Source organism: Saccostrea echinata, unplaced genomic scaffold (genome assembly GCF_033153115.1).
Source record: "Saccostrea echinata isolate AGI-Se365-2 ecotype Australia unplaced genomic scaffold, CSIRO_AGI_Sech_v1 ptg000002l, whole genome shotgun sequence".
NCBI lineage: Eukaryota > Metazoa > Mollusca > Bivalvia > Ostreida > Ostreidae > Saccostrea > Saccostrea echinata.
In genome coordinates this window covers 23,785,362-23,809,574 of record NW_026889751.1, presented here as the reverse complement: position 1 = coordinate 23,809,574, position 24,213 = coordinate 23,785,362, and the positions used below count along the sequence as shown (strand labels likewise).

At 32.6% G+C, this 24,213-nt stretch overlaps 1 protein-coding gene and 1 long non-coding RNA gene across 3 annotated transcripts in view; one reads left to right on the top strand and one right to left on the bottom strand.

The window, feature by feature from the left end:
* The window catches only part of LOC133175191 (inositol-trisphosphate 3-kinase B-like), a 39,202-nt gene extending 15,185 nt beyond the window's left edge, over window positions 1-24,017 (top strand). For both annotated transcript variants that reach the window (XM_061310307.1, XM_061310310.1), the window contains 7 exons: window positions 16,184-16,286; window positions 16,851-16,991; window positions 17,444-17,571; window positions 18,204-18,353; window positions 20,193-20,294; window positions 20,896-20,967; window positions 21,663-24,017. In XM_061310307.1, coding sequence (XP_061166291.1) covers window positions 16,184-16,286; window positions 16,851-16,991; window positions 17,444-17,571; window positions 18,204-18,353; window positions 20,193-20,294; window positions 20,896-20,967; window positions 21,663-21,911 — 945 coding nt within the window. In that variant the 3' untranslated portion in view covers window positions 21,912-24,017. The remainder of the gene's footprint in view (window positions 1-16,183; window positions 16,287-16,850; window positions 16,992-17,443; window positions 17,572-18,203; window positions 18,354-20,192; window positions 20,295-20,895; window positions 20,968-21,662) is intronic.
* On the bottom strand, window positions 2,220-4,551 carry LOC133201772 (uncharacterized). Its single transcript, XR_009723143.1, has 4 exons — window positions 4,369-4,551; window positions 4,046-4,099; window positions 3,331-3,475; window positions 2,220-2,970 (listed from the first exon to the last, which is right to left on the bottom strand). It is a non-coding gene; the product is annotated as an uncharacterized LOC133201772 (long non-coding RNA).
* Window positions 24,018-24,213: the final 196 nt, after the last annotated feature.

Sequence of the window (24,213 nt, the reverse complement as noted above, 5' to 3'; positions counted from 1 at the left end):
TAGATTATCTCACTTAGGGTTATGATGGGAAATCTGAATAGACTTTTATCTCAGAATTCTTTTTTCTTGATTGCTAATATAAATGTAAATGCACCTGTGAATCCACAGTAAAATGGTGTGGTTAAAAGCTATAGAAATTTTTAATTTATACCACAGCAGTCACATTTTTCAAAATTATTTGTAAAATCTTTCACATCCAAGGGAGTTACATTATACATGTACAATATGGAAAAGAAAACTAGTGGAGACCATGCAAGAACATTTAAAATGTACATGTATTATCATGTACGCACATATATTCTAAGGGGAACTTTTCAGAAACATGCGAACATGGAAAGATGAATTTGAAAAAAGAACATGCATTATGACAATCTTCATTTTTGCATTATTTTTAGAATGACAGTGGTAATTTGTACATGTTTTTAACAAGTGTTAACTTCCTAATAATTCGACCAATCAGCTCAGGTTGCCATGCATATAGGAATGGATGGCAAGATTTTAAAATTCTGCTAAGGAGTTCTTGTTCATGCAGGTTCAAAAGAAAAAGTTTGATATTAAGTATGATAGAATGCTCTTTAGAAAAGTTCAAAAATAGCTATTCGCTCACAAATATGATGAATTAGAATTTAAAGTACCTGTTTACATTTGCAGGCAGGTTCATTAATGATGAAAGACATGGTGACAGTACTTTAAGTGTCAAATTAGTACAGTTTGTGTTTGGTTAGGATTACATCTGAAAGTTATAGGTTCAAATCTCATAATCTGCAGTACTGAGAATTCCAATTATATACAAGCCAATTACTTGTCATGCTTGTAGGGACTATCCATTTAAGGGATGCATAAAATTACAAAATGTAATAAACTGGGGCTAATGTAGAAGATCCCTTGCTTTTCCATGGCAAGGTTTTATGTATTTGGTTGCATCCACTTTACCTTTGTATTATCCCCTCCCAGTTTAGTTGGAGGGGATATGGTAATGCCTGTGTGAGTGTGTATAAGTGAGTGAGTGAGTTTGTGGATAATGGAAGTAATAATTTACATCAGGATCGAAGTGCTTGCGGAGGGAATCCCCCACTTTGTGGTTCCCTTGTTTGTTTTAATACAGAATCCATAATACATAAAGTCATTCATGGCAGCAATCATAGAAGAAAAGAATTAAGGTGTGCTTAAAATTTGGTTTCGTAGATAAGGAAGTCTCTACTTGTATGTAAAATCTTTAATTTAATGAAAGCAATATTCAATAAAATTGGAAAGGACAACAAACTCTGCAAGTTAAAGTGTTATACTTCACTTCAATTATTCAACACCACCACCCACCCACCCCACCCCCCTTAAAAAAACAACAACAACAACAAAACCGCAAACAATGGTACTGACAGTACTACTGTGGTAATTCATCGAACACCAATTTTTGTTGTTGAGTTGATCCACAAAAATCAAATGTTCATTGAAGTTTTAATGCCTCCACTAGATTTATAATGAAGAAACCTATTCCAAAGAGGGAGGAAATCAGGAGGAAAAGAGGATTTGGGAAAAGGCGTTTAAGAGAGATACAGGGTGGGAGGAAGCAGATAAATATCCCCCACCCACCCCCCACCATTGATGTTGGGGATCATTATAAAACATAATGATGTAATAAATGTATGTTATAAAGTGATGGAAATTCAGTCCAAAGTTTATAAACTGTTAACTGCTTCATTGTATTAAATAAGTGATCAACAGCTAATAAATGTATGTAGTATACATATAGGGACAACATAAGATTTACATGTGTGTACATGAACATTGAACAAAGCATTTATTATTAATAGTTTAAATAAGTACCCTAATGTAGATTTTCCATAAGATCCGTGGAATTCCATAACAAATTCCGTGGAATTCCATGGAAAAAGTGTTCCATGGAATTCCGAGGAATTCTCGAGAGTATTGGGACGGAACTTTTTTGGAATGGTATGGAATTTCAAATCTAGCCTGGAAAAGAGCGGAACAATGCCAGAATAGAAATTTGCGGAAATAGCTGGAAATCCATGGAATTCCAGGATATTTGGAAATCTATGGAATTCCACGGAAATCCAAGGAATTCCAGGAAAATACAAAAACTGGAATAATCAAAATAATTTAAGGGCCAAATAATTACAAAAAAAAAATGACTACATCACAATTTTTCATAAATCAAATCTATATTTTCAAAATAAAAAATCATTTTTGCTTTACAATGTGTTTGGGGACAAACATTGCATACACACTTCTATGTATAATGAAAGCACAAATTTTAAAAAGTATTATCAATGAAAGTATTTTACATCAAAGATTATTTAAACAATGTTAAAAATCCACAGAAAAATATCATTACTGGATGATCACCTTGGTTTAATTAATGAGAATTATTATAATATACATGCATGTACATGTAGTAAATTACGGTCTGCATGAGAAACAAATGACTTTTGGTTAAAGAAAATCCTTTGTACCTAGAGTAATCTCAAACATATGACATTTTTTAATAATAAAACAAAATAGATTTTTAAAAAAAACATTAATTATGACCTTTTGCTTCATTGAATGACCTTGGGAAAGGTCACTAAAGCCTTAACAGGGTATATTTGCAACATTTGTATACAGTTACAATGATCTTCCAGTGGTCCATATACATTTACCATACAAAGTTAATGACTAGAGTGACAAACATATGTATTAAGTACACAAATATCTACTACACAACTATATTTGAAAGATCCCATAAAATCAACACATGCTATTTTTTTCCCCAACATGCCCCAAGATCCTAATTATTGAGGGTCCTAAACTTCTGAAGTATTGGCTAGAATCACTTCCTCACTGGTTCTGTTAGAGGGTGGTCAGATAACTGGTGTCACGAATGGATTCACTTTTGGTACGACGGCTTCAAAAGCTCAGCAAGTTTGATGTTGATCATTCCCAAAGACACTTCAAACTTTTCTTGCTCAATTTCTGAAAGAAAAGATTACCATAAAGATGTTTGATATCTATCTCATGTATAAATATATGACAAATAATAAACTAAAGCTATATAAGACAATTGGTTCTTTCAACCTGGCAGATCAGTTTAATACTGTAGAATAGGAATTTATTATCTTGTAATTTTTTGTTCAGATTAGGATTGATTTCTTTTTAAACTAATGGAAGTTGTGAAATTAAAAAAAAATGAAGAGACATGATTGTGTCTAAGTTAATTAACCTTGAATATGAGAGAGAACATTGTAAATTACATAAACTATGTACCCTTAAAAACATTCAGCAAATAAAGTTAAGGTATGAAAAAAAGTACATTAGTAAATATAATTTATATACCATATAAAACATTCAGTTTTGCCTTGTCAATGGCTCGTCTTTTGTCTCTTAAGCTTCTGATTAAAAGCACCTTGAACAGGAGTTTGGACGCCTATGCTGCCTTTGATATATTATCCTCCATATCAGCTTACTCCGTTAACTGACCCTTGAAAAGAGGAAAAGACGAATTTATAGGCATATGTAATTGCTTTAAATGCACATTGGTTAATTTACAATGTAACAAAAATATAGACAAAGCAAATAATATAAAGTGAATATATAGAATACATTTGTTCTAGGCTTCAAACATGCAAATACATGTACATATACTTTATTTTTGAAAAATTAAGAAAATATTAAATAAACTGTTATAAATACATGTAACTTCCATGCCTCAACAATTCAGTATTGAGTAAGATAATATATTAGTACATGTATACATGTGCTTCTTTATTTCTGGAAATTTATATCTGCAACGAAGGTTATAGGTTTGTGTAAGAATATGATGAATGACATTGACAAGGCGTAGGTAAAAACTTGTGAACAGGACAGAGAACTAGCTGACATAGGAAACATTAAGTTAAAAGCAACAACTTCTTAAAATAACTAAAATATATTTGAAAGAGTGGAGTCTAAGGTTCATAATAACTTTTCTCAATGCCTGGCTAACATTGATAAACACATAATTTCAATTCTTTTGATTTTATTGATTAGGAAAATGATTAAAAAATCTTACCTTTGTATAAATTTCCATACAGCTCTCTCGCTCTTGTCCTTTTTGTGAGCATTCCTGTAAATAATGCATGCATGATTTTATGTCATAGAGTATAGTCATTTTTAATATTTATACTTAAATAAAATGTAAAATGATTATGCATGTAGCATTTAGCATGTTTAGATTACCTGTCAAAAGTTATAATTGTTATGCATTATTAAGGAATTAAGAATATAAACCTCTTGTTACTTGCTCAATAAAAAAAATCTTACGCTATAAAACATTAATTAATAAAAACAATGTTAGTTTATTTGTGCTGAATGATAATTTGAGCAGGCTCTCACCATTCTCACAAGCTAGGTGACTGAATGACTTAGCATCTACATCTACATATTAGGACATTTCATCAAACTTGATGATTATATGCAGGCGCTGTGCAAATCGAGTACTTCAGCTATAAAATAATAAAAGTAAGTGCTGTGAATGATCATGAACATGCATTAAAAAATAGATACAATTATTTACAATGTACTCTGTAAATGTAAGTAGTACATGTACTAAGGAATGTTATTAGCTAATAATTCAGACCAGAGTTCTGAACTGGCCCCAAAGAGGCTGCCGACACCACTGAGCATGGAAGAGAAATAAATTTCCATAATGGGGGGGGGGGGGGGGGGGGACTATATTTAAATTATCTGTGCAAGTACTAAAGGTCTGAAAGTAAGGAAGACTTGAACAGGTCTGGGCGGCCTCCGTTTTTGGAGGATAACTAGATTCAATATGGCGGCCAAATTTTTTACCATATATGGAAACCGCATTGCATTGTAGGATAGTTTATCCTCCGATTTCAGAGGATAACACAGGTAATTTTCAAAGGCCTCGTGCCTACCTTTAATCAAAAAGTACATGTAAATAAAATTTCAAACATTAAACTATCGATTGTATGTGGCGATTTGAGATTCTATGTCTAGATATTTTGTAATTTATTTTCAAAGTTGGCACTTTTTGCGGTCCATTATTACTGAATATTTCTTGTTATTTTGTGTTATTTTTCATTTTTTCCCTACTTAAACAAATAAAAAAAGGACTTTTATATTTCTTCGATATTTTCTTTTAATTCAAAAATGGAGGACGAAAGGAAACACAAAAGGAAACGTATTTTAAGCGTATTTAAAATGCAAAATATACTCTGCCTTATGATTTAAGCAAACAAAACTATAATTAAAATGGATTGAATGAATAATTATAAAAATAAATAATTTGAATAGCATAAATAAATAAAATAATGATTTAACATGTTTGCGAAGAAATTAACATTTATTTATACAGCCATGTTTATACATAAACAAATAAAATATTACAAAGTGATGTGCTTAAGAATTATAAAATGAAAGAAATAATACATGATTAAACTTAATTTTTCCAAAAAAAAAAATTGATTATCAAAATTTCTAAACTGCTTATTACATAACTACGGTACTTGGAAATAAGCGTGGTTATAGTTTACCTCAGTCACGGGCAGGTAAGCGTAATATTTGTTTTCCAAGCTGTATACGGAATACTGATTGACGGCAATTACAAAAATATAGTTATATTGATTTAATATCTAGAATTATCCATCATTATATGAAATTATACCTTTTATTTGTTTTGATTGCGAAATCAGCGCACAGTTCATAAGTGCAAGAGTTGTGGTTATTTGTTTGGTGACGAGTTAACTGCCCTTGGTTTTGAAAATTCCGGTAGGTGGCAAGACCGCTATCCTCTGTTTTCAGAAGATAAAATCTATCCTCCAAAAACAGAGGCCGCCTAGACCTGTTGAAATGCCTTTGTTGGTGGTAGTCTGTGAAACTAAATAGAGGCTTGGGTCTACCGCAACTAAGTTGTGCACAACTTTATATCATATAGACAGCTTATAGAGCATTATTTGTCTACCACCGTCTACACGTTTTTTCTTTGTTGTAAACATGGTAAAGATAGCCAATTTAGATGTTGCATGTTGCAACATATTGGAGACACTAATAGTGTTATGATGTCTGTGTACGATGTAACATGGACTGTCGTGGCGCAATTGGCAAAGTGCCACTAGCATATATAGCGAGGTCTAAGGACATGTACGAACGGAGGAAATTTGGGTTGAAATCCACACATTGTTCAAACATATTTTGATAAGAGATGTTTAGAGTTGTACAATAATTATTAAAGAAATGAAACTCGCCCTAATGGTTTCATCGTCGGGCATTCTATGTGTGTGGTGCCCAGACTGAGGAACAGTCAATTATCCATTCAACTTCAAGAACACATAAAATACTGATTACTGTACATTGTACCTACCAGGTCTTAAAATGTCTGCATCTTTTGTCAAAATACAAATTCCATTCCAAGCTAATAATAACAGCAGTTCCCTTCTTCGTGACACTCTCTTTCCTTCTGTCCAACAATACAACACGGCAGCCGAATTGTTGAATTTTGGCGGGCTGTAGTTTAAATTAATTGTTCATCGAGCCCGACATCGATCCCGACGTAATTGTACTATGAGCCGACAGTTTAAGGAAAAAATCTAAGTTATTTTCCACAGCTTTCCAGAGCAGAAAATGTCTAAGTTTCTCATTTTATCAGCTTTTCCATAGAATTCCACAACTTTCCAAACCTCAAAATGTCTAAGTCCAAATTTGTTATTCAAATTCCAAAAGATTCCAAAAACTTCCAAAAACACTTTTAGACTCTTGTATGGAAATGTTTGGAATTCCATGGAATTCCAAAACTTTTCCAAACCCTTTGGAAAATCTACATTAGGGTATTTAATCATATCTATGAATTGTTTCATTGTATTTCCAAAATTTATTATCATGGCTTTGTAAAAAAAAAAAACATAAAATAAAACAATAAATTTGTCAGCAATGATTAAACTGTAGAGAAAGAGACAGATCCCAATAAAACACATCCATCAGAAAATCCTAGCAATTTTTATGCCCCACAGGGGCATACAGAGTTTGTCATGTCCTCTTCCATCCTTCTGTCCCAATTTGCATTTAGCTCAGTTCAAAGCTCAGTTTCAAAGAAACTATTCATGACAAGATAATTTTATCAAACTTCATATATGCTGATACATTAAGTGATGAGAGCTTTTTAATTGCGTCAACTTTTTTTTTACCTTGAGCTATCCTTTGACCTTGACCTCACTTTTCTTTAATTAGTGTTTAGCTCAGTTTTAAAGAATCCATTCAAGATTTCATATGCTGATATGTATTATTGAGAGCTATTCAACTGCATCAAAAACTTTTGACCTTGAACTTTCCTGTGACCTTGGCCTCCCTTTTCTAAAATTTGCATTTTGCTTAGTTTTATAGAAACCAATTAAGATATTTTAATGTAAGCTTATGCACTTATACATAATTTTGATGAGAATTTATCATCCATATCCAATTTTTTTAGATTTCAGTTTCAATTTTCAAGAAACTATTTAAGATATTCTCATCAAACTTCATACAGTAATGCAAATTTTCATGTTGCCAGTCTATGCGAAAGTCACCGGACCGTCGGTTTTTACCGGTAAAATTTGGTTCGGGTCGGTAAAAAAATTCAGGATCCAGGACCAAATGTCCGATGAAAAAATAAGGCCTAAAAATCTGAATTTACATGTTCATATGGTCTTATTTTCCACTCATATCCTTTATTCGATCCATTTAGCATGATTAATTTTAATCTATATCAACCCTGTCATGATCGGTTATTTCGAATTTCCTCTGTCATGGAATATAGATCTATAGATAGCTCATACTTAGATTCGGTTGGGTAGATTATTTTCATTACTAAACAAGAGTAACTATTATGAGTCACTTCAGGAAATAAATAAATATATTTTAAAGTGCATTTTCTTAAGTTTTAGAAAAAAAACTTTGACACTGTATATTTCGTTTGTATGTGTCAAATAACCAGAAAAAGAGAAAATTGTATGCATTTGTCATATGTACTACCTTTAAACAAAAAAAAAACAATAATAAGTTTGTTCATTTCAATAAAATCATTTTTTTTTAATAATCTCAACTCTGGATCTATGTAAGGTTCAATTTAACAGTGAGAATACACCCCCCCACCCCCACCCCCCCCACCCCTCTTTTCAATCTCTGAATCATAATGATGTATGAATTAATTTAAAGAAAAAGGTCGGTCTGGTAAGTAAATGCTTGGTCTGGTAAAATATATATTTTTACCAGACCGTATGTCCTGTAAAAATTTTAGACTTTCGCATAGACTGTGTTGCATTATTGATATACCCACGGTGGGGCATTCATGTCCTATGGACATGGTTTTAGTTGTTTTTAATTGAAAGCACAAAATTTTATAATTGAAATATTTTGTGTACATGCATACATGTATACACACTGACAAAAATTTTAACAGGATGGGTATACATGCTCATTATAGCCAGTGATTATAAATAAAAAACTAAAAAAAACAAATGAAATATTGATTTATTAACAAATGATCATAAAGATACAGTAAATTGTATCCTTTTGCTAAAGGACTATGTGCTGTAATTATAAAGATTACATTTAAGTGAATTCAAATTGTCATTTTTGGTACATGTATTAAAAATCAAAATATAATTAAAAAATTTATGATCTTCTGTTTTAAAACCTTTTCTAATTTAGTAAGGATTTTAGAACAGGACTTTAATTGATGAATTACTGCATTCTTTGCATTTCTGAGCGATTGGGTGTAACCCAAAAAGAGGGGCCAAAAAAGGGCAGTGAACTCATATCAATGATGTAACAAACTGTGAGAAAGGATATTAAGATTTAACATTACGTTTATCATCAACATTGTCATTTATATATGCAAATAATTACCAGTATTATAAATGAAATTGGCTTCTTAGTTTTTTGAATGAAAATGCATGCTTTTCCAACACAGGTACTGTCTGTAGCTCAGATGGTAGAGCGCTCGCTCCATGATCGAAAGGTTGTGTGTTCAAATCACGGCCGCGACTGACCTAGCTAAGTCGATAAAATAGGTAGCAGCTGTTCCTTCCCCAAGCGTTCAGCTCTTTGAAGTGAAAGTTGTGGATCCTTCGGATGAGACCTTAAAAAACAGAGGCCCCGTGTCAAGGAAGGCGTTGGCATGATAAAGATCCCTCATTGCTCAATGGCCCTGAGTGCCGAGTAAAGGTCTAAATTTGAAGCCCTACACCGGTATATGGTGACATCTCTATTTGAGTGAAAAATTCTCGAACAGGAGATAAAACAACATACAATCAACCAATCAATCAATCCAACAGAGGCTTTTAATAAAGAATGATAGAACTTTGGCTGAAACAAATTTGGAAATTAAAACATTATACTCTTGGGTAATATTGTAAGAAATAGGCATGTCTTTGTTTTATCACTTGGTTAACTATTAGACAATCCCTAAATTACTTCCTTTAGTACATACTAATTAAGTTAAGTAAAAGTTAATTACCCAAACAAGAATATAATTGTGTTCTTTGACAAGGTTTTTAATGATGTTGAAATATTACAATTAATAAAATATATATAGGCTAGCAATTACATTTCATAAGTAGTAGAAAATGGGTGTATATCTTTAATAACATTATAATTACAAGTTTCAAAAGATTTCCATGTGAGTTTAGAAAACATGTGGATTATTAAGGATAAATAACTCAAACAAACTTTTTTCACAAATCAGCAATATTTCTCATAGATTTATATTCAAATAGGTAACCTGTATAAGGTTTGCCATGTAAAGTGGGAGAATTTTGTACAATTTTTTCACAATGTTAAAAATATGTGGAAATTTTTGTATTGATCGAATTACATAGAAAACGACACAAAGTCGCATATCTAAGTACCAAAGAAAGAAAACTTACGACTTCTTTATATTTTAGGGATTTATTATTTATGTCTTTTCTAAACAAATTCAGTCAAAAAATTTATATCAATCCATGCATCAAATTTTTGTTTGTGTTATGTATCCTTAATGTTGTTTGAATATGCAGTGTTACAATGATAATCCTTTATGGATAAAAAAGTTATATTAAGCCTGATCAATATGTCAGCTGTGACGCACTAGGTAAAAATAGATTTATTTCAAGCCTGTATTAAAAGCCCAGTAATATATTGTTTATTTTTTATTAAATGTAAAGATTCTGACCACTTCATATTACACAGACAGTACCTTTTGTTCATGTTGTTTATGACCGAAGAGGATTTGCTGGGAATTTTTAAGGCAACGTAGCGAAGACTTTTAACAAGTTGCGAACGGAAGGCTAATCGGATGATATTTATAGGATACATGTGTTGCTGCGGGTAGTCCGTGTCTTTGTACGATATTATATCAGGTGATGAACAGTATAATTTTAAGGAATACCTGATTTATCGTATGTATTTAAAAAAAAAAACAAAAATCAAAAATTGTGAGAAAATGTGTAATGTCATTATGAAATGCGTAATGTCAGAAGACATATAATATCAGTATTTATAAAAGAGCATTATGCATCAGCGTTACTCAAATCAAATGATTAAAGCATGGAACAAAACGATGGTACACTCAAAAACAGACTTCCATTAAGCCACCCTAATTTTCAATTTTTATGGTCAACAGCTTTGAAAATATTACTTTAGATTTAGATACGCAGACATTTTATGTATGTGCTTTGAATTCAACGTTAACTCCGATTCCCTTCCATCCCCCCCCCCCTACATGAAGGAGGTACAGGAGAAATACCCATTTCTTCCCTTTTTTTGAGCTACATTTAATGTAGGACCTGTTTTAAATTAATTCACTATACATATGAAGCTGACTTAATCCCTTTATTCCATTTTCAAGGAATGTTGTATTATAAATTTCAGTATTCAGATCCCAACCCCCTCCCACCACCCCATCCCTTTTTTAATTCCTAAATTGCTTTGTCACTTCTGTTTTTTCCAACTGTTTTGCAGATATCTGATACATGTAATAATAATCTACAACATTTTTAGCAATATTCCACAATAGTTACCACTCTGGTAGATCCAAATATCGATAATGTTACAAATACTGTGAATTAATTTAGCTTTTATCTAAACTTCATATATGTAAGATGATACAGAAATATTGTCCTCTTAAAATCAGGTACCCTTCTTATTTGTGAGCCAAATTATATACATGTATACCGTATATACTCACCTATAAGTCGGTCCGCCTATAAGTCGGTTGTATTTTTAAAACTTACATTAAAGGGATTGACCTGCTATTATACCAATATTTTCATAACTCGTCTATAAGTCTGACAGGGGTTTTTGGACCAAAGTTTAACTCCCAAAAAACCAACTTATAGGCGAGTATATACGGTATTTATAAAGAGAGAGAGAGTGAGATTTTTTACCACTCCCTCAAGGGAAACTTTTCACACTAGTTCAGCAAAGGCTTTTCTTTTCTTTTTCGTAGAATTATTGACTTTGATACAGTATTAGTCTGCATGTACAAATCTGTTTGACAGTCAAGGAATTAAGGAAGCAATGATTCACTAAAAAATGGTGTAATTTGCATGCAAACAGTGGTAAAAATATCAGTTTTATTATCTATATCCATATCATTTGATAAAAGACTTTGCACATTTACATAATGAGCATTTACTTGTACCGTATACATGTACATTTTACAGCAAGTTTGCCTGAAAACACCTTTAAAATTGAATATCGTTGACAGAGGCTGTTATTGGTTTGTTGTTATAATCATCGGTCCGTGACTGTGTTGCTGGGTAAGCAAACAGGTTAGAATCGTCTAATGTAACCTGTGACACAGGAGCTCTCAATATCCCTTTTCTAATTCCACTTCAATTCAGAACTAATCAAACAAAAACCCATATAGCACGATGATCAGAATGTCATGTCCCTCTCTGCATTTGCGTCACAACTTAAGTAATTTTAGAGTGATTGTGTTTGCCTTCGGGGATTAATTTACATTTTGATGCACTCTTTGAGGTCATAATTGAAGACGGAGTTATCAGAGTCCAGTAATCTGAACATTTTAGGTCAGATCAAATCATCCTCTGGCAGAAATTTACTGGTATATTGGTTTGAAGTCCACAGCAATTGTTTCTTTTGTCAGGTTTAAATCCTTTATTGTTTCTTTATATACCTTTATTTGAGGTTCTGAGATTTCATTTGTCTGCAGTACAGCTTTCATTTGTTGATTTTGAATTGGAGTAAAAAGAGGCAAAGGGGGGGGGGGGGGGCTGTGTAATGAAGATTCTTGATTCCCAATGAGAAAAAAGGAGGGTGTTAAGAAGATAAAAATATGCATGAATTGTAAAATATATAAACAAATTGTTTTGGAATGGAACAGAATTAATTAAGCAACAGAGTAATTTAATTTTTTAACAAAGACTAAATGTAATTTATTTAATGAAGGCGTTTATTATCCATCTGTCTGAAAGAACAAATTTCTCCCACATTAAGTTACCATATTAATTATCTCAGGTACAACATCAGAATGTTAATTAGCTTTCATTTATTATATCTTACATTATTATTAATTTATCAATTTCTGTAAATATCAAATCATCTTAAGAAATTATTTTGATGGCGTGTTTATCGAATTTAAATCTGTTAATTGTATCATGGACGGACAATTACTTCGTTGTGGGGGAGGGGACCTTGGGGGGAAGCCATGGAGTGAAAATGACAAGAATGCCCGACTGATCTTCCTGAAATGTGCGGAAAATACCAACCATTCACATACTTACCACACATTTACATTACAATTGGAGATCTCATTTGTTAATCGTGTTATAAATATTAATGCTGCAGAAATTTAGAATATTTAAAACGTAAAAGAACCCATATTCTTGATAGATTTTACCATATCTTGGTCTTATGATTCTGTACTTCAGAATTTTCCAAATTCTTCAGACTTTTAACTAGGGCAGCAAGAAATTCACACTTTTAAGAATTAGGCCTACTGGTAGATTGAATTATTTTCAGAAAAAAATTAAAATGCTATTGATGGAACTGACATTTAATTCCATTTTTCATAGTTCTATCACCTTATGAAATACTGTAGGAAAGAACATCTATTTCTTACACTCTGACATGTATATAATGTTATAGATATCTGAACAGTAGAGCTGTCAAAGTCATTTCTATTGATAATGGTGGAGATAAGTTTCTATGAATGATATTTACAAAGAATTACAGAAAAATTAATCTTCATTAAGGTCAAAATTTATTTTAAAAGTGACCCCCTCCGCCCTCCTTAATAAGTTCTACTACTGGGAATGGGGTGGGGATCTATCTGAAAAACAGAGGTCTTTTTATCAGGGAAACAATTTTTTTCGAGGCTTCATTCAGTTTACTGATAATTATGAATATTGATCTTAAATATAAGTGTTGATCTCAGATTGAGTGTGACATTTCAGAAAGTCACAGTGGTTAAATCGTGCATGTAAGACCGTGTGTATTCCCTGCTGAAAGCTGTTTGCGTTAATGACATGGAACTAATAAAAATAAAAGTGAACCAAAAAAGTCTTGCCATTAAGCGCAAGGTAATTTGATGACAGCTGTCAGCCCAGCGTGACGAGTTATATTTTGATCGCTGACAGCGAAGCAGTGTAATGTGGGACTTCTTGACAAGGTGTAGGAGGAACTGCTTTGTGGAAGTGTGAAGAAAAAGTCCAACTCCAGTCCCTCGATTACACCTCAAGACTGTATTATAACAATCGTCATCCACATGTGAGGCTAGTCTTCAGAAGGATTGTACTAAGCTGACATATTATATTCTAGTGACTAAGTTAAAAAGGGAATATCTGATATGGTGTGGTTTAATCAGTGAGTCTTTTTATATAGTGGAATGGCTGAAGTGATGGAGCTGATGTCAACCGCTTTGTATCAGCTCCCTGGGAATTGTAGAGTGCAGGGAGAATTTATTATTGTCAAAAATGGGGATTTAATTAATGTTGATACAAAGGTAAGTTTCTTCAGAAAAGGAAAAATAATAAGATCTCACCTGTTGTTTTCAGACACCTTTTTATTTTTTTTTTCTTCAAGGCTTATACATTTAAGATGGATTATTAATTTCAAGATTTTGAAATTTTATCCCTCTAAATTCAATTAATTTAAAAAATAAAATAAAATTCTCAAAAAGAAGTGTCTCCTGGCCTGTACATGACAGTAGAACCATAAAAAATTCAAATTTGATGCAAATTTAAGCTAGAAGATTTTAAGATCAAAGACAATATGTGTCATTAGATGTGTTGGAGGGTAATATTTCACCAACAGTTGACAGCTATATTTGTATTCTTTTTGTAATTGGAATAAATTCAGACTGGGGTATATATTGGTCATTATAAATAGATCTTTGACAGGGAGTATAATGTATAGCTGTCAAGTTCTTCATAAAGTCAGTATAGGTCAAAATTCCAACACCTACAATATAAATTATTGCTTAGTTGTCTTCATGTTCCTGCAGTGTTTTCAGTAGATATTGAGATATGGTTTTATATATCTGTTTATATATTAGCTCTGCAGTGCTTGATGGAGGGGGAAAGGGGTGCTTATGAGGTGTTACATCAAGCTAATGGGGTGAATATAAATCCTGTTCTGTTTCATAAGTATCTTTATGTACCAGCCTCCGTAAAACCCTGTATAATAAGAATGGGTCAGTTTGATATATACAGCTGATGGCTATTGTGTCTCAGTGACTGTAGCTTGATGGTCTTGTATGATTTTAGATGATGGGTACTCATGTCTGTGTGTCTGGTTTCAGTAACATGGTGGCCGTATTGTTAGCAACCCTGCTGGTCATTGGATGTTGGTTTCTGATCAAACAACAGGTCAGTTTCGAGAATCGGTGTATGAGGCAGCCTACTAATAATCTGGTTAAAGGAAATAAAAAACGTTGGCTTGTGGATTTGTGATGACGTTATGGATGTATATATAAGTTGACATGGTGTACTATACAGTTTCTGAGTTCCTACTATAACTTGATGATAATAATCCACAACTTCATGACCCATTTTTGATGTCGGTGTTGGAAACTTTGATATGTGCCACACAAAGGTTGATGCGTTCCCACACAAGGGGCACTACTTGTCTCCAGAACCATCATATGCTGGACACGTTTTCTGTAGTGAGAGACCAGTTTTCTGGGGGTACCAGTCTCTAGTGTGTCATGTAGATACATAAATCATATGTTATTTAACAATGAATGTATCAGTATTATATAGTATATATAGGGCATGTCTTTCATACTGTATTGTTATACTTGCACAGAAAGGAAAAGTTGTGTGAGTCATTTACATGTAGTGTACCTAAAAAGGTGAAGTTTTTTTTTCCTTTGTTGTGTACATTTCGTATTGAATTACATGTTATTACGGTCAACTATCCCTTTGAATTAAATATATAAAGAGAGAAAAAAAGATGCTTTTTTTTTTTTATAAGATATATATACAAACTATGAAGAAACAATTGTTGAAAGAGCTACATGTAGATTATTCTATTGTGTTATGAAGAGAATGTGAGACAAAATTTTATTTTATATGGTGATGGTTATCTAAATAACATGCTCTACGATTTTGTGACACATAAGTTTAAGCTATATAGGTGTGGTATATCTGAGTGCGATTGAATCACGATCGATAGGAATTCTCACCTTTTGAATAAAAAAACAAAATTGAAGATAAACTGTGTTAGAAATGCCATATATGTACTTTTTTTTTTTAACTTACCGATGATAACAAGGATATACAATTCACTTCATTAGCAACCTATAATAGACAATTCTTTTTAAGGAAATGTTATAAAATGTTGTGCATGACACAATTATTCAATTATTTTGCACAGGTGTTGAACAGAAAATGTTGATAATTATTTAAGTAATGGATTAATTGTATGTTAATTGACCAGTAGTGAAAATGTTCAGTATTTGTGTATAGTTTTATGGAGGTACATGTAGCTATAGTTATCAAAGAGATATTCTTGTCACTTGAACATGTGGAGGTGGGAACTATCTAGTGAAACAGCAAAGAAATTAGATCAAACTCACCCAAACAGAAGGCTTGAACCAAGGACCATCAACAAAGTGTGTGGTACTCTTGGTTGCAGTTTCATTCATATGTTGTACAGTAACAGCTTGTTTGTAATTTTTTTTTTACCTTTTTGCCCTTCACTTTTGCAGCAGAGCTCGTGGAAGAAGATACGCAACATTGTTCACTGGTCTCCCTTCATCCAACAGTTCAAGAAACACAGGTATCCATGGATACAACTAGCTGGTCACCAAGGTAACAACCAATGAAGAGATTAGCTCTGTTTAAAGTAATAATTGTCAAAAGGGTGATTGGTGGAAGACATGTACATATTCTTTTTGATTGAGAAAAGAATGGATTCAAACATGGTATATTTAGACTTCTATTCTGTTGACTTCTGCACGCGGGCTCAACAATCTTAAATTATATAGAATTTCTCTGAAAAGTTGAACTTTATAGCCATTGCCTCTAAACACTTTATAACAATGTTTTTTTAACCTAGCTGTTTCATAATTGTGATGTAATGTTCAATGTTTTTGAGAATTTTGATATTTTATCAAATAAAATGGTTCTTATAACATTTACTTAAAGTGCTTTCAAACACCATTTCATTTGTTGAAAACGTGGTAATTAAAGTGACACGTACATGAAAGACTTATTAGTAGAAAGGAAAATGTGACTTGCATGAATATTGTGGTCCATTAGCTATTATACATTATGTGTGTATACATGTATTGCTATGAACTTTATTTGAAAAAGATAATTGTTTTATGTTAAAATTATTAGAGGTTTTAATATTAGATGTATTTTGATTGACAGGCAACTTTCAAGCGGGTGAACCTGGAGCCGTATTAAAAAAATATGATTCCCGAGAACAAAAGGCATTTGATAAACTAATGAAGGATGTGTTACGATCCTACGTACCAGAATATCGGGGTGACGTCTTCAAAAACAATGAGAGTATCCTTTAATAATTCAAACTGAACAGACAGTTTGTCAACAAATATGGTTCACACAACCTGAAGCTAAAAGCATATAATATAAGAATCCCTATCTTTAGCAATGTTTGATGGGTTATTCATCTCTGTAGTGTACTTTAATATGGAGAGTATAAGTCAAGCCATTCATCATGTACATGGTTTCTTTTTGAAAGATTTATTCACCAAACTCTGAAAATTACACATTAATTAAAAAATGGAAGTATAGTCATTCTGGGTTTTTTTTAAGCATACAGAATGAATTGAAAAAAGTAAAATAAAAACATTATCACCATTCTGTTTTGCATGCATGGACATTAATGTTTAGAAATTGATGTTCCATCAACTAAATACATGTAATTCAATACAAATGTAGTGTAAGAAAATCAATTTTTTTTTTGTAATTTTGGAGACTTGTTCCTTATCTAGATGTAGAATATTTACAACTCCAAGATCTTCTGTGTGAGTTTGACTCGCCGTGTGTCATGGACATTAAGATGGGGACGAGGACTTACCTAGAGGAAGAGCTGGAAAAGGCTCGTGAAAAACCCAAACTCAGGAAGGTGAGTTAAAAATAGCATTGTGTCGATGTGAATTTGATTTCACACCAAAAGTATTATGTTTGAGGTTACTAGTTAGGCTGGATGACACAATTCACAAAATATGTCTGAGCTTACTGCCAGCTTGATGACACAATTCACAAAATATGTCTGAGCTTACTGCCTGCTGGATGACACAATTCACAAAATATGTCGGAGCTAACTGCCTGCTGGATGACACAAATCCCAAAATATGTCTGAGCTTACTGCCTGCTGGATGACACAATTCACAAAATATGTCGGAGCTAACTGCCAGCTGGATGACACAATTCACAAAATATGTCGGAGCTAACTGCCTGCTGGATGACAATTCACAAAATATGTCGGAGCTTACTGCCAGCTGGATGATACTGCCTGCTGGATAATACTGCCAGCTGGATGATACTGCCTGCTGGATGACACAATTCACATTTAGCTAGTATTAGAGCTCACAGCATGCTACAGGACAGTAACCACAAAATTTGCCTATTAAAGCTCTCTTCATAGACAAGAAAATATAAACTAGTAAGAAGACAAGAACTTTAGATTTCAGATGAGTCAAGACTTGCAGATCCTTTATCCATCTCTATAAATACAAGTTACTTGTGTTTTTGTAGGATATGTATCAGAAAATGATTGAGGTAGACCCATCAGCCCCCACTGAAGAGGAGCGTGCCCAGGGAGCAGTCATTAAACCCAGATACATGCAGTGGAGAGACGAAATGTCCTCTTCAACACACCTAGGCTTCCGAATAGAGGGAATTAAGGTAATTATTTGAGAAGAACAAGATAACCATGTGATTCTTAAATTGAAATGGTAAAAAAAAAATGATGTGGTTGGGTAGAGTGATTTAAAAGTCAAAGGGAGGTTACTGCAGAGTTAAGCTCCAGTTGTTAAAAGCATTTTTTTTGCATTGGTATAGTATCTGTCTTCCATCTGTCTGTTTGTTTAAATTCTTTTTAATTACTTCTCCAGTTTTTGTACAATTTCAGTAAACAATGTTTCTAGTTCTCACCAATATCGCTTAAAAGAAAATATCACTCCACATTTCGATACAGGTCTCACAAGATTTCAAAATGCAAGAAATCAAAACAAACCTTGAGAGTTTGATAAAATGTTTTTACCAGACACTTTATATTACAAAGGAACAATAAAAGCAATATTGGTAAGTACTGGAAGTACTGTTGATAAGATGTAAATTAGACCTTTAATTCGGTTTGCATGTATTGAAAATCTAACCAAGAATGCCACTTCCGGTTGGAGGCGGCGAATTTCCACTTTTCATAGTGGCACTGGTTCTGATGTTTTCCCGGCACGTCAACTATCAGAATCATGAAAAACGCATGGAAAACATCAATTTTTCTATAAGGGTGCAGGAATTTCTTCTCTTCTGGTACATGTATTTTAAAAAGTTTATATGATACTGAGTATTTTGAAAAAAAACTTCATTTGAAAATGAGTGTTAATTTGTCCAGAAGGTACTTACTGACTTCTTGTGTAACTGTATGTGCTATTTCTTATTTTTATAAAGAATGACCTTAAAAGGAATTATACTTGTTAATTTTTGTGTAGGGCAGATCTTGTTATGATTACTATAAAAACAAAATCTGTAAATTATTTTTTCTAAATGCCACTCCTTAGTCCACCTACAGATTTGGTCTTGGATTTCAATAAGACTTTGTTTCCACGTGGACATTATCAAGATATAAAATTCTTTGCGTTATTTATATCATATTTTATATTAATCATAATTTTTGGTAAATGGTGTTACCATGTTGACAAAAATTGAATAATATTTCAAAATTCTTTTAAAATGCTACACTTAATTCCTACAGTTTTGAGCTGTTTAAAAAACCTAAAGCAGTATAGAGATGACCAAGATAAATAACCCTGTTTGATCATAATTATGAAAAAGAATTTGTTGCCATGGTTGGAAATATGTTGTCACATACTGTATAGAGAAAAATGTCCAATTCCAGCAAGAATAGTAAGAAATAACAGTCCAACTTAAATGTATGAGACTGCTATGATTTCAAGCCAGCAGAGCTACAGTCTCATCAGGGACTTCTTGTCATAGCTAGCATTGAGCTAGTTAAAATCAGCATTGACCGACTAGCATCAGAAAATCACATTTTTTTAGTTAAAAAAAGCGGGGGGGGGGGGGGGGGGGGGGGGACCTGGAAAACTAGTTTAATAACTCAAAATATGAATGAAATTGTCATATAAAGCATTTTCAAAGCTTTAGCAGTGTTAAATCTGAACTAAAAACTGAAATTCAATTATTTATTTCTGCTACCATGATGCTACTTCTTGTAGCATTGACCTACTTTTGAAATATCAGCATAAGGATAACTAGCACTGCCAGAATATGTGTCAAAAATCAGGAAATGACAGCATCTTTATATACAGAAGTATTATCTTCACAAATACCATTAAGAAATGTCACACCCCCCCCCCCCCAATAAAAAAAAAATATTGTACATTCAAAGGTTTTTGAATAGTAGAGGTAGTTTAATTGGGACATTATGATTCTCAATGCAGCCATGCCAAAAATGAACTCAAATTTTATTTTATTTTTGAGAAATAATTTTTGTTATGTCCACAGAAAATGGATGGTGCTTCCAGTAAAAATTTCAAGAAAACCAAAACCCGAGAGGAGGTAAAGGAGGCCCTCAAACATTTCGTGGGAACGGATGCCGAAGTTTACGTGAGTGGTTTATTTTTGTACAGGGAGCACATTCAAATACAAACCCAAAGAAGTTTTTAAAACTGCAAAGAAGTTTTTATACTGAAAAGAAATCTTTGACTTTTAGAAAGGAAGGGGGATGTGATATTGACTTTTAAATAAAATTTGGCCAATTTGAAGGGCTGATATATGTATATTTTTTGTTTTTAGGTTTTTGTATACAACATGTCATTATTGTTTCATCCTTCTGAATTCATTGATACATGTACATGTATCTAAGTTATGATCAATCCCATTGTGTATTTGTGTGTAATTAGGAAAGTAAAATGTTCCATTGGTAAATTAAGTTTCTGAAAGCTTAAAAGGATTGTATGATCTGAGATTGATAAAATGTCAAACATGACAGCATGTTTACTTAGAAGATGTTCTAAATCAGTCCAATAATGTAGGCGAAAATAATTGAAGAAAAGATCTGTTAAGTTTATAGATTAAAAAATGAAATTCACACCAGTTATAAAAATAGTTGTCTTTGTTTCTGAAATACACAACAGTTTCGTGTATAAAAGATTATGAAACACTTTTTTATGGCTATGACATTTACGTTTTACAAATATATTTCTAGGCTCGATACAGCAAGAGATTAAAAGCCATTAGAGCCACACAGGAGGTGTCAGAGTTTTTCAAGGCACACGAGGTTGGTGCAATCATTAAAGCAAACTCTACAGTACATTCACTTATTGTTAGCATTAGATTTATATGTAAATTTACTACTTCAAAAATATCTGTTTGATCTGAAAATAAACTCTGTTTATTACCTCTGATTTTTTTTTCGATAATGATTCATCAACAGCACCATGGTCTAGGGCTGTCACGGTTCCCCGAAATAACCGAAAACCGCGGTCCAAGTTGTTTGGTTAGGTTTTGGTTCCATTTTTCTGGATTTCCGTTCAGGTCTGGTTTATATACATGTATTAGAATATGTTTTATATAAAAAATGGCATTGAAATCAAAAGAATGATGACAATAACAGTGATAAATAAATATCACAACTGAATTATACATCATTCCATGACAAAACTCTTGTCACGAAAAGATTATATAATTATCAAAACAAGCAAGAATGATCAGATTGTAGCTAATAACCAGCCTAATAGTCCTAAACACCAATGTCAAGACGTTAACATGGATAAGATTTGTTTTAAAGGTGAATGTAATGTAACAAAAAAAGATTTTTTCTGTTAAATTCTTGAAATTAAGGTTTAAAATAGAGGTAAATAACCGAACCGAAAATTTACGGAACCGACCTGACCCGAAAAATTTTAGAACCATGACAGCCCTACCAGCGTCCCATTGTAACAGTAAAATCATTTTGTGTTCTCTAACTTTCAGATTATTGGCAGCTCTTTGTTATTTGTACATGATAAATCAGGACATGCTAGTGTATGGATGATTGACTTTGGGAAGACAAATCCCCTCCCAGAGGGGGTCAAGGTCAACCATCGTGACCTCTGGGTAGAGGGCAATCATGAAGATGGATACTTATTCGGTTTGGACAATCTAATCACCATTCTGGATGAAGTAGAGAGGGAACTGTTAAATGTAGAAGATACAGAGAAAAGTAGTGCGCCTTGTGAATAGATCTGTCATTCTTATATACTGCTGATGGAGTTGTGAAAAAAAAACCATACTCATCAAGCCCTCACATTAGGGTTGCCTGTCCTCAGGGGCAGAGACAGCCCAGGGACTCTCGGCCCAGAGAAGGGGGAGACTGCTGTCTTATTTAAATGATTAGATGTAGTATAGGGCATACCTGAATTTACTCTTTTCAAGATATTAATCCTCTAATTCCAAATGTAGAAGATTGACCAAGCTCAGTGTCTAGGTTCCAGAGATTGGATTCATAAGTGCTGATAGCCCAAACAAAAATATTTTGTACGAGTAGTAAGGAGGTTTTTTTTTCTATTTTTGAAGCAAAGTTAATTGTTAGAGATTTAAATTTTGAAAAAAAAAATGGTACAAATACCTTATAAGGTGTACAGCATTGCATTATTATATAATGTAGAAGAGTTAGGCTCATCAAATGTATGAAATGGACATGTAGATTGACATCTCAGACAGTAACAAAAAAAGAAAATGTTGGATATATATATATATATACCCTTTACATTTACTCTAGAGTAGATACCAAAGAACTGCTATATTGATGAAGAAAAGGTCACATGACTATTTTTAGGTTCAAAGTTCATTGAAAAAGTCCCAAGCACTGGTTAGTAATCAACTTCCGTTATTCAATGTATATTTGGATAAAATTAGTCTTGAAGACCATATTATCTGTCAGATATCACTTTTGTTTATTTTTTCTTGAGATTTAAATGGGAATACAATAATGATCTAAATATGATAAACAACTCTATTTACAGAGATTTGCTAATTTGTGTTCTTTTTTAATTCAGTTTTTACAAGATCTGAAATTTAAGCAAGTTTTAAAAATTTTGTGTCCAAAGTTAAACCTGTCCTGTTTAGTTCTTTGACTTTGATGTTGATGTGTTTATTTCGGAAATCAGGATCTTCCAAATGAGAGCAGCTGTATATTTCCTGTCGTTTTACTGAGTACTGATTGGTTCATTTCTAAGGGGCCTGTCCTTCAGTGGGTCATGTCTATATGTATAATATTGTATATATTGTATAGATCTGATATTGTATACAATCTTGTAGTTGCATAATCAGTCAGTGAGACTACTTGTATGTCTTTAACTTTTGTTTATACGAGAACTGCTCATCCTAGAGATGTTTTGTTTTCATCAGATTGTTATCCATGGTCAGAGTCATGCCACAACTGTTGCCTTTTATTGAGAGAGTGTAGATATATACAAACTATGTACTAAATACTTTACTACTAAAAACTTAAGATTTTACAAGCCAAATGGTTTTCATAATGCAGGTCTTGCCTTATGTAGTCATGTTGAATTGTTTTACAAAGAAAAAAAAAATATTTAATTATATATACATGAAAGAAACAGTCCAATGTTAACCAAAATATGTCTCATTCCTATAGACTATTCCAAATGTATATTTAGTGAAACTAATTAAGAAAATATGCTTACTTTGTCTGATTTAATATATCTGTATATTTATTATAATATTATTAGAAAGAGTTAGAACTTGACTCTGACATAGCTATGCGGTCTGAGTGCTGTTATTACAAGCTACAGAGAAGTGCAATATATAAAAGTGCCTATCCCTGCAGTGTGGAGAATAATGATGTATAATTCATAAAGCCTGAGATTCTTGTGGTGATCTGTACCCTTTTGTACCCCCCTTTTTTTTTGGGGGGGGGGGGGGGGGGCTTTCCTAATTATGCAGGACGTAATCCAACATTCCTTCTCATTATATTGTATGAAATCATATCTGTTAACAGTTTTTTTTTGGGGGGGGAGGGGGTGTATTATAGGTGTTACTCTACCTATTTTGTAGTTAATTTTGACTAATCTGTTAATTAAGATGTAAAATATGGGATTATTTCATAAATTATCTCGTAAATTTTATTGAGTGAAATTATTTTGAACTTGATCTTTTTTGTGTGTGTTGAACTCTGCTGTGTTAAGACCTGGTGGTTTTATCATCAAGTGTAGAGTTACATTTATTTATCAACTGCTTCTCGTGTTTGTAAAAAAGGAAATGTTTTCTACAAAATCATGAGATGTATGAGATTGAAAATATTTTAATAAAATTTATTTAATGCAAGTTGGAGTTCTCTTGTCTATTTTTGTAGATTCAAAGAGAGAGAGAGAGAGCAAGGGAGGGAGAGAGAGAGAGATTTCTTATGTACCTAGTTATTTTCTGATATGAAAATGGAATGGACAAAAAATATATGATTGAGATCAGTATAGCCACTAATCAAGGAGGGGTCTTACATAATATAAATTTTCTATGAATGAAC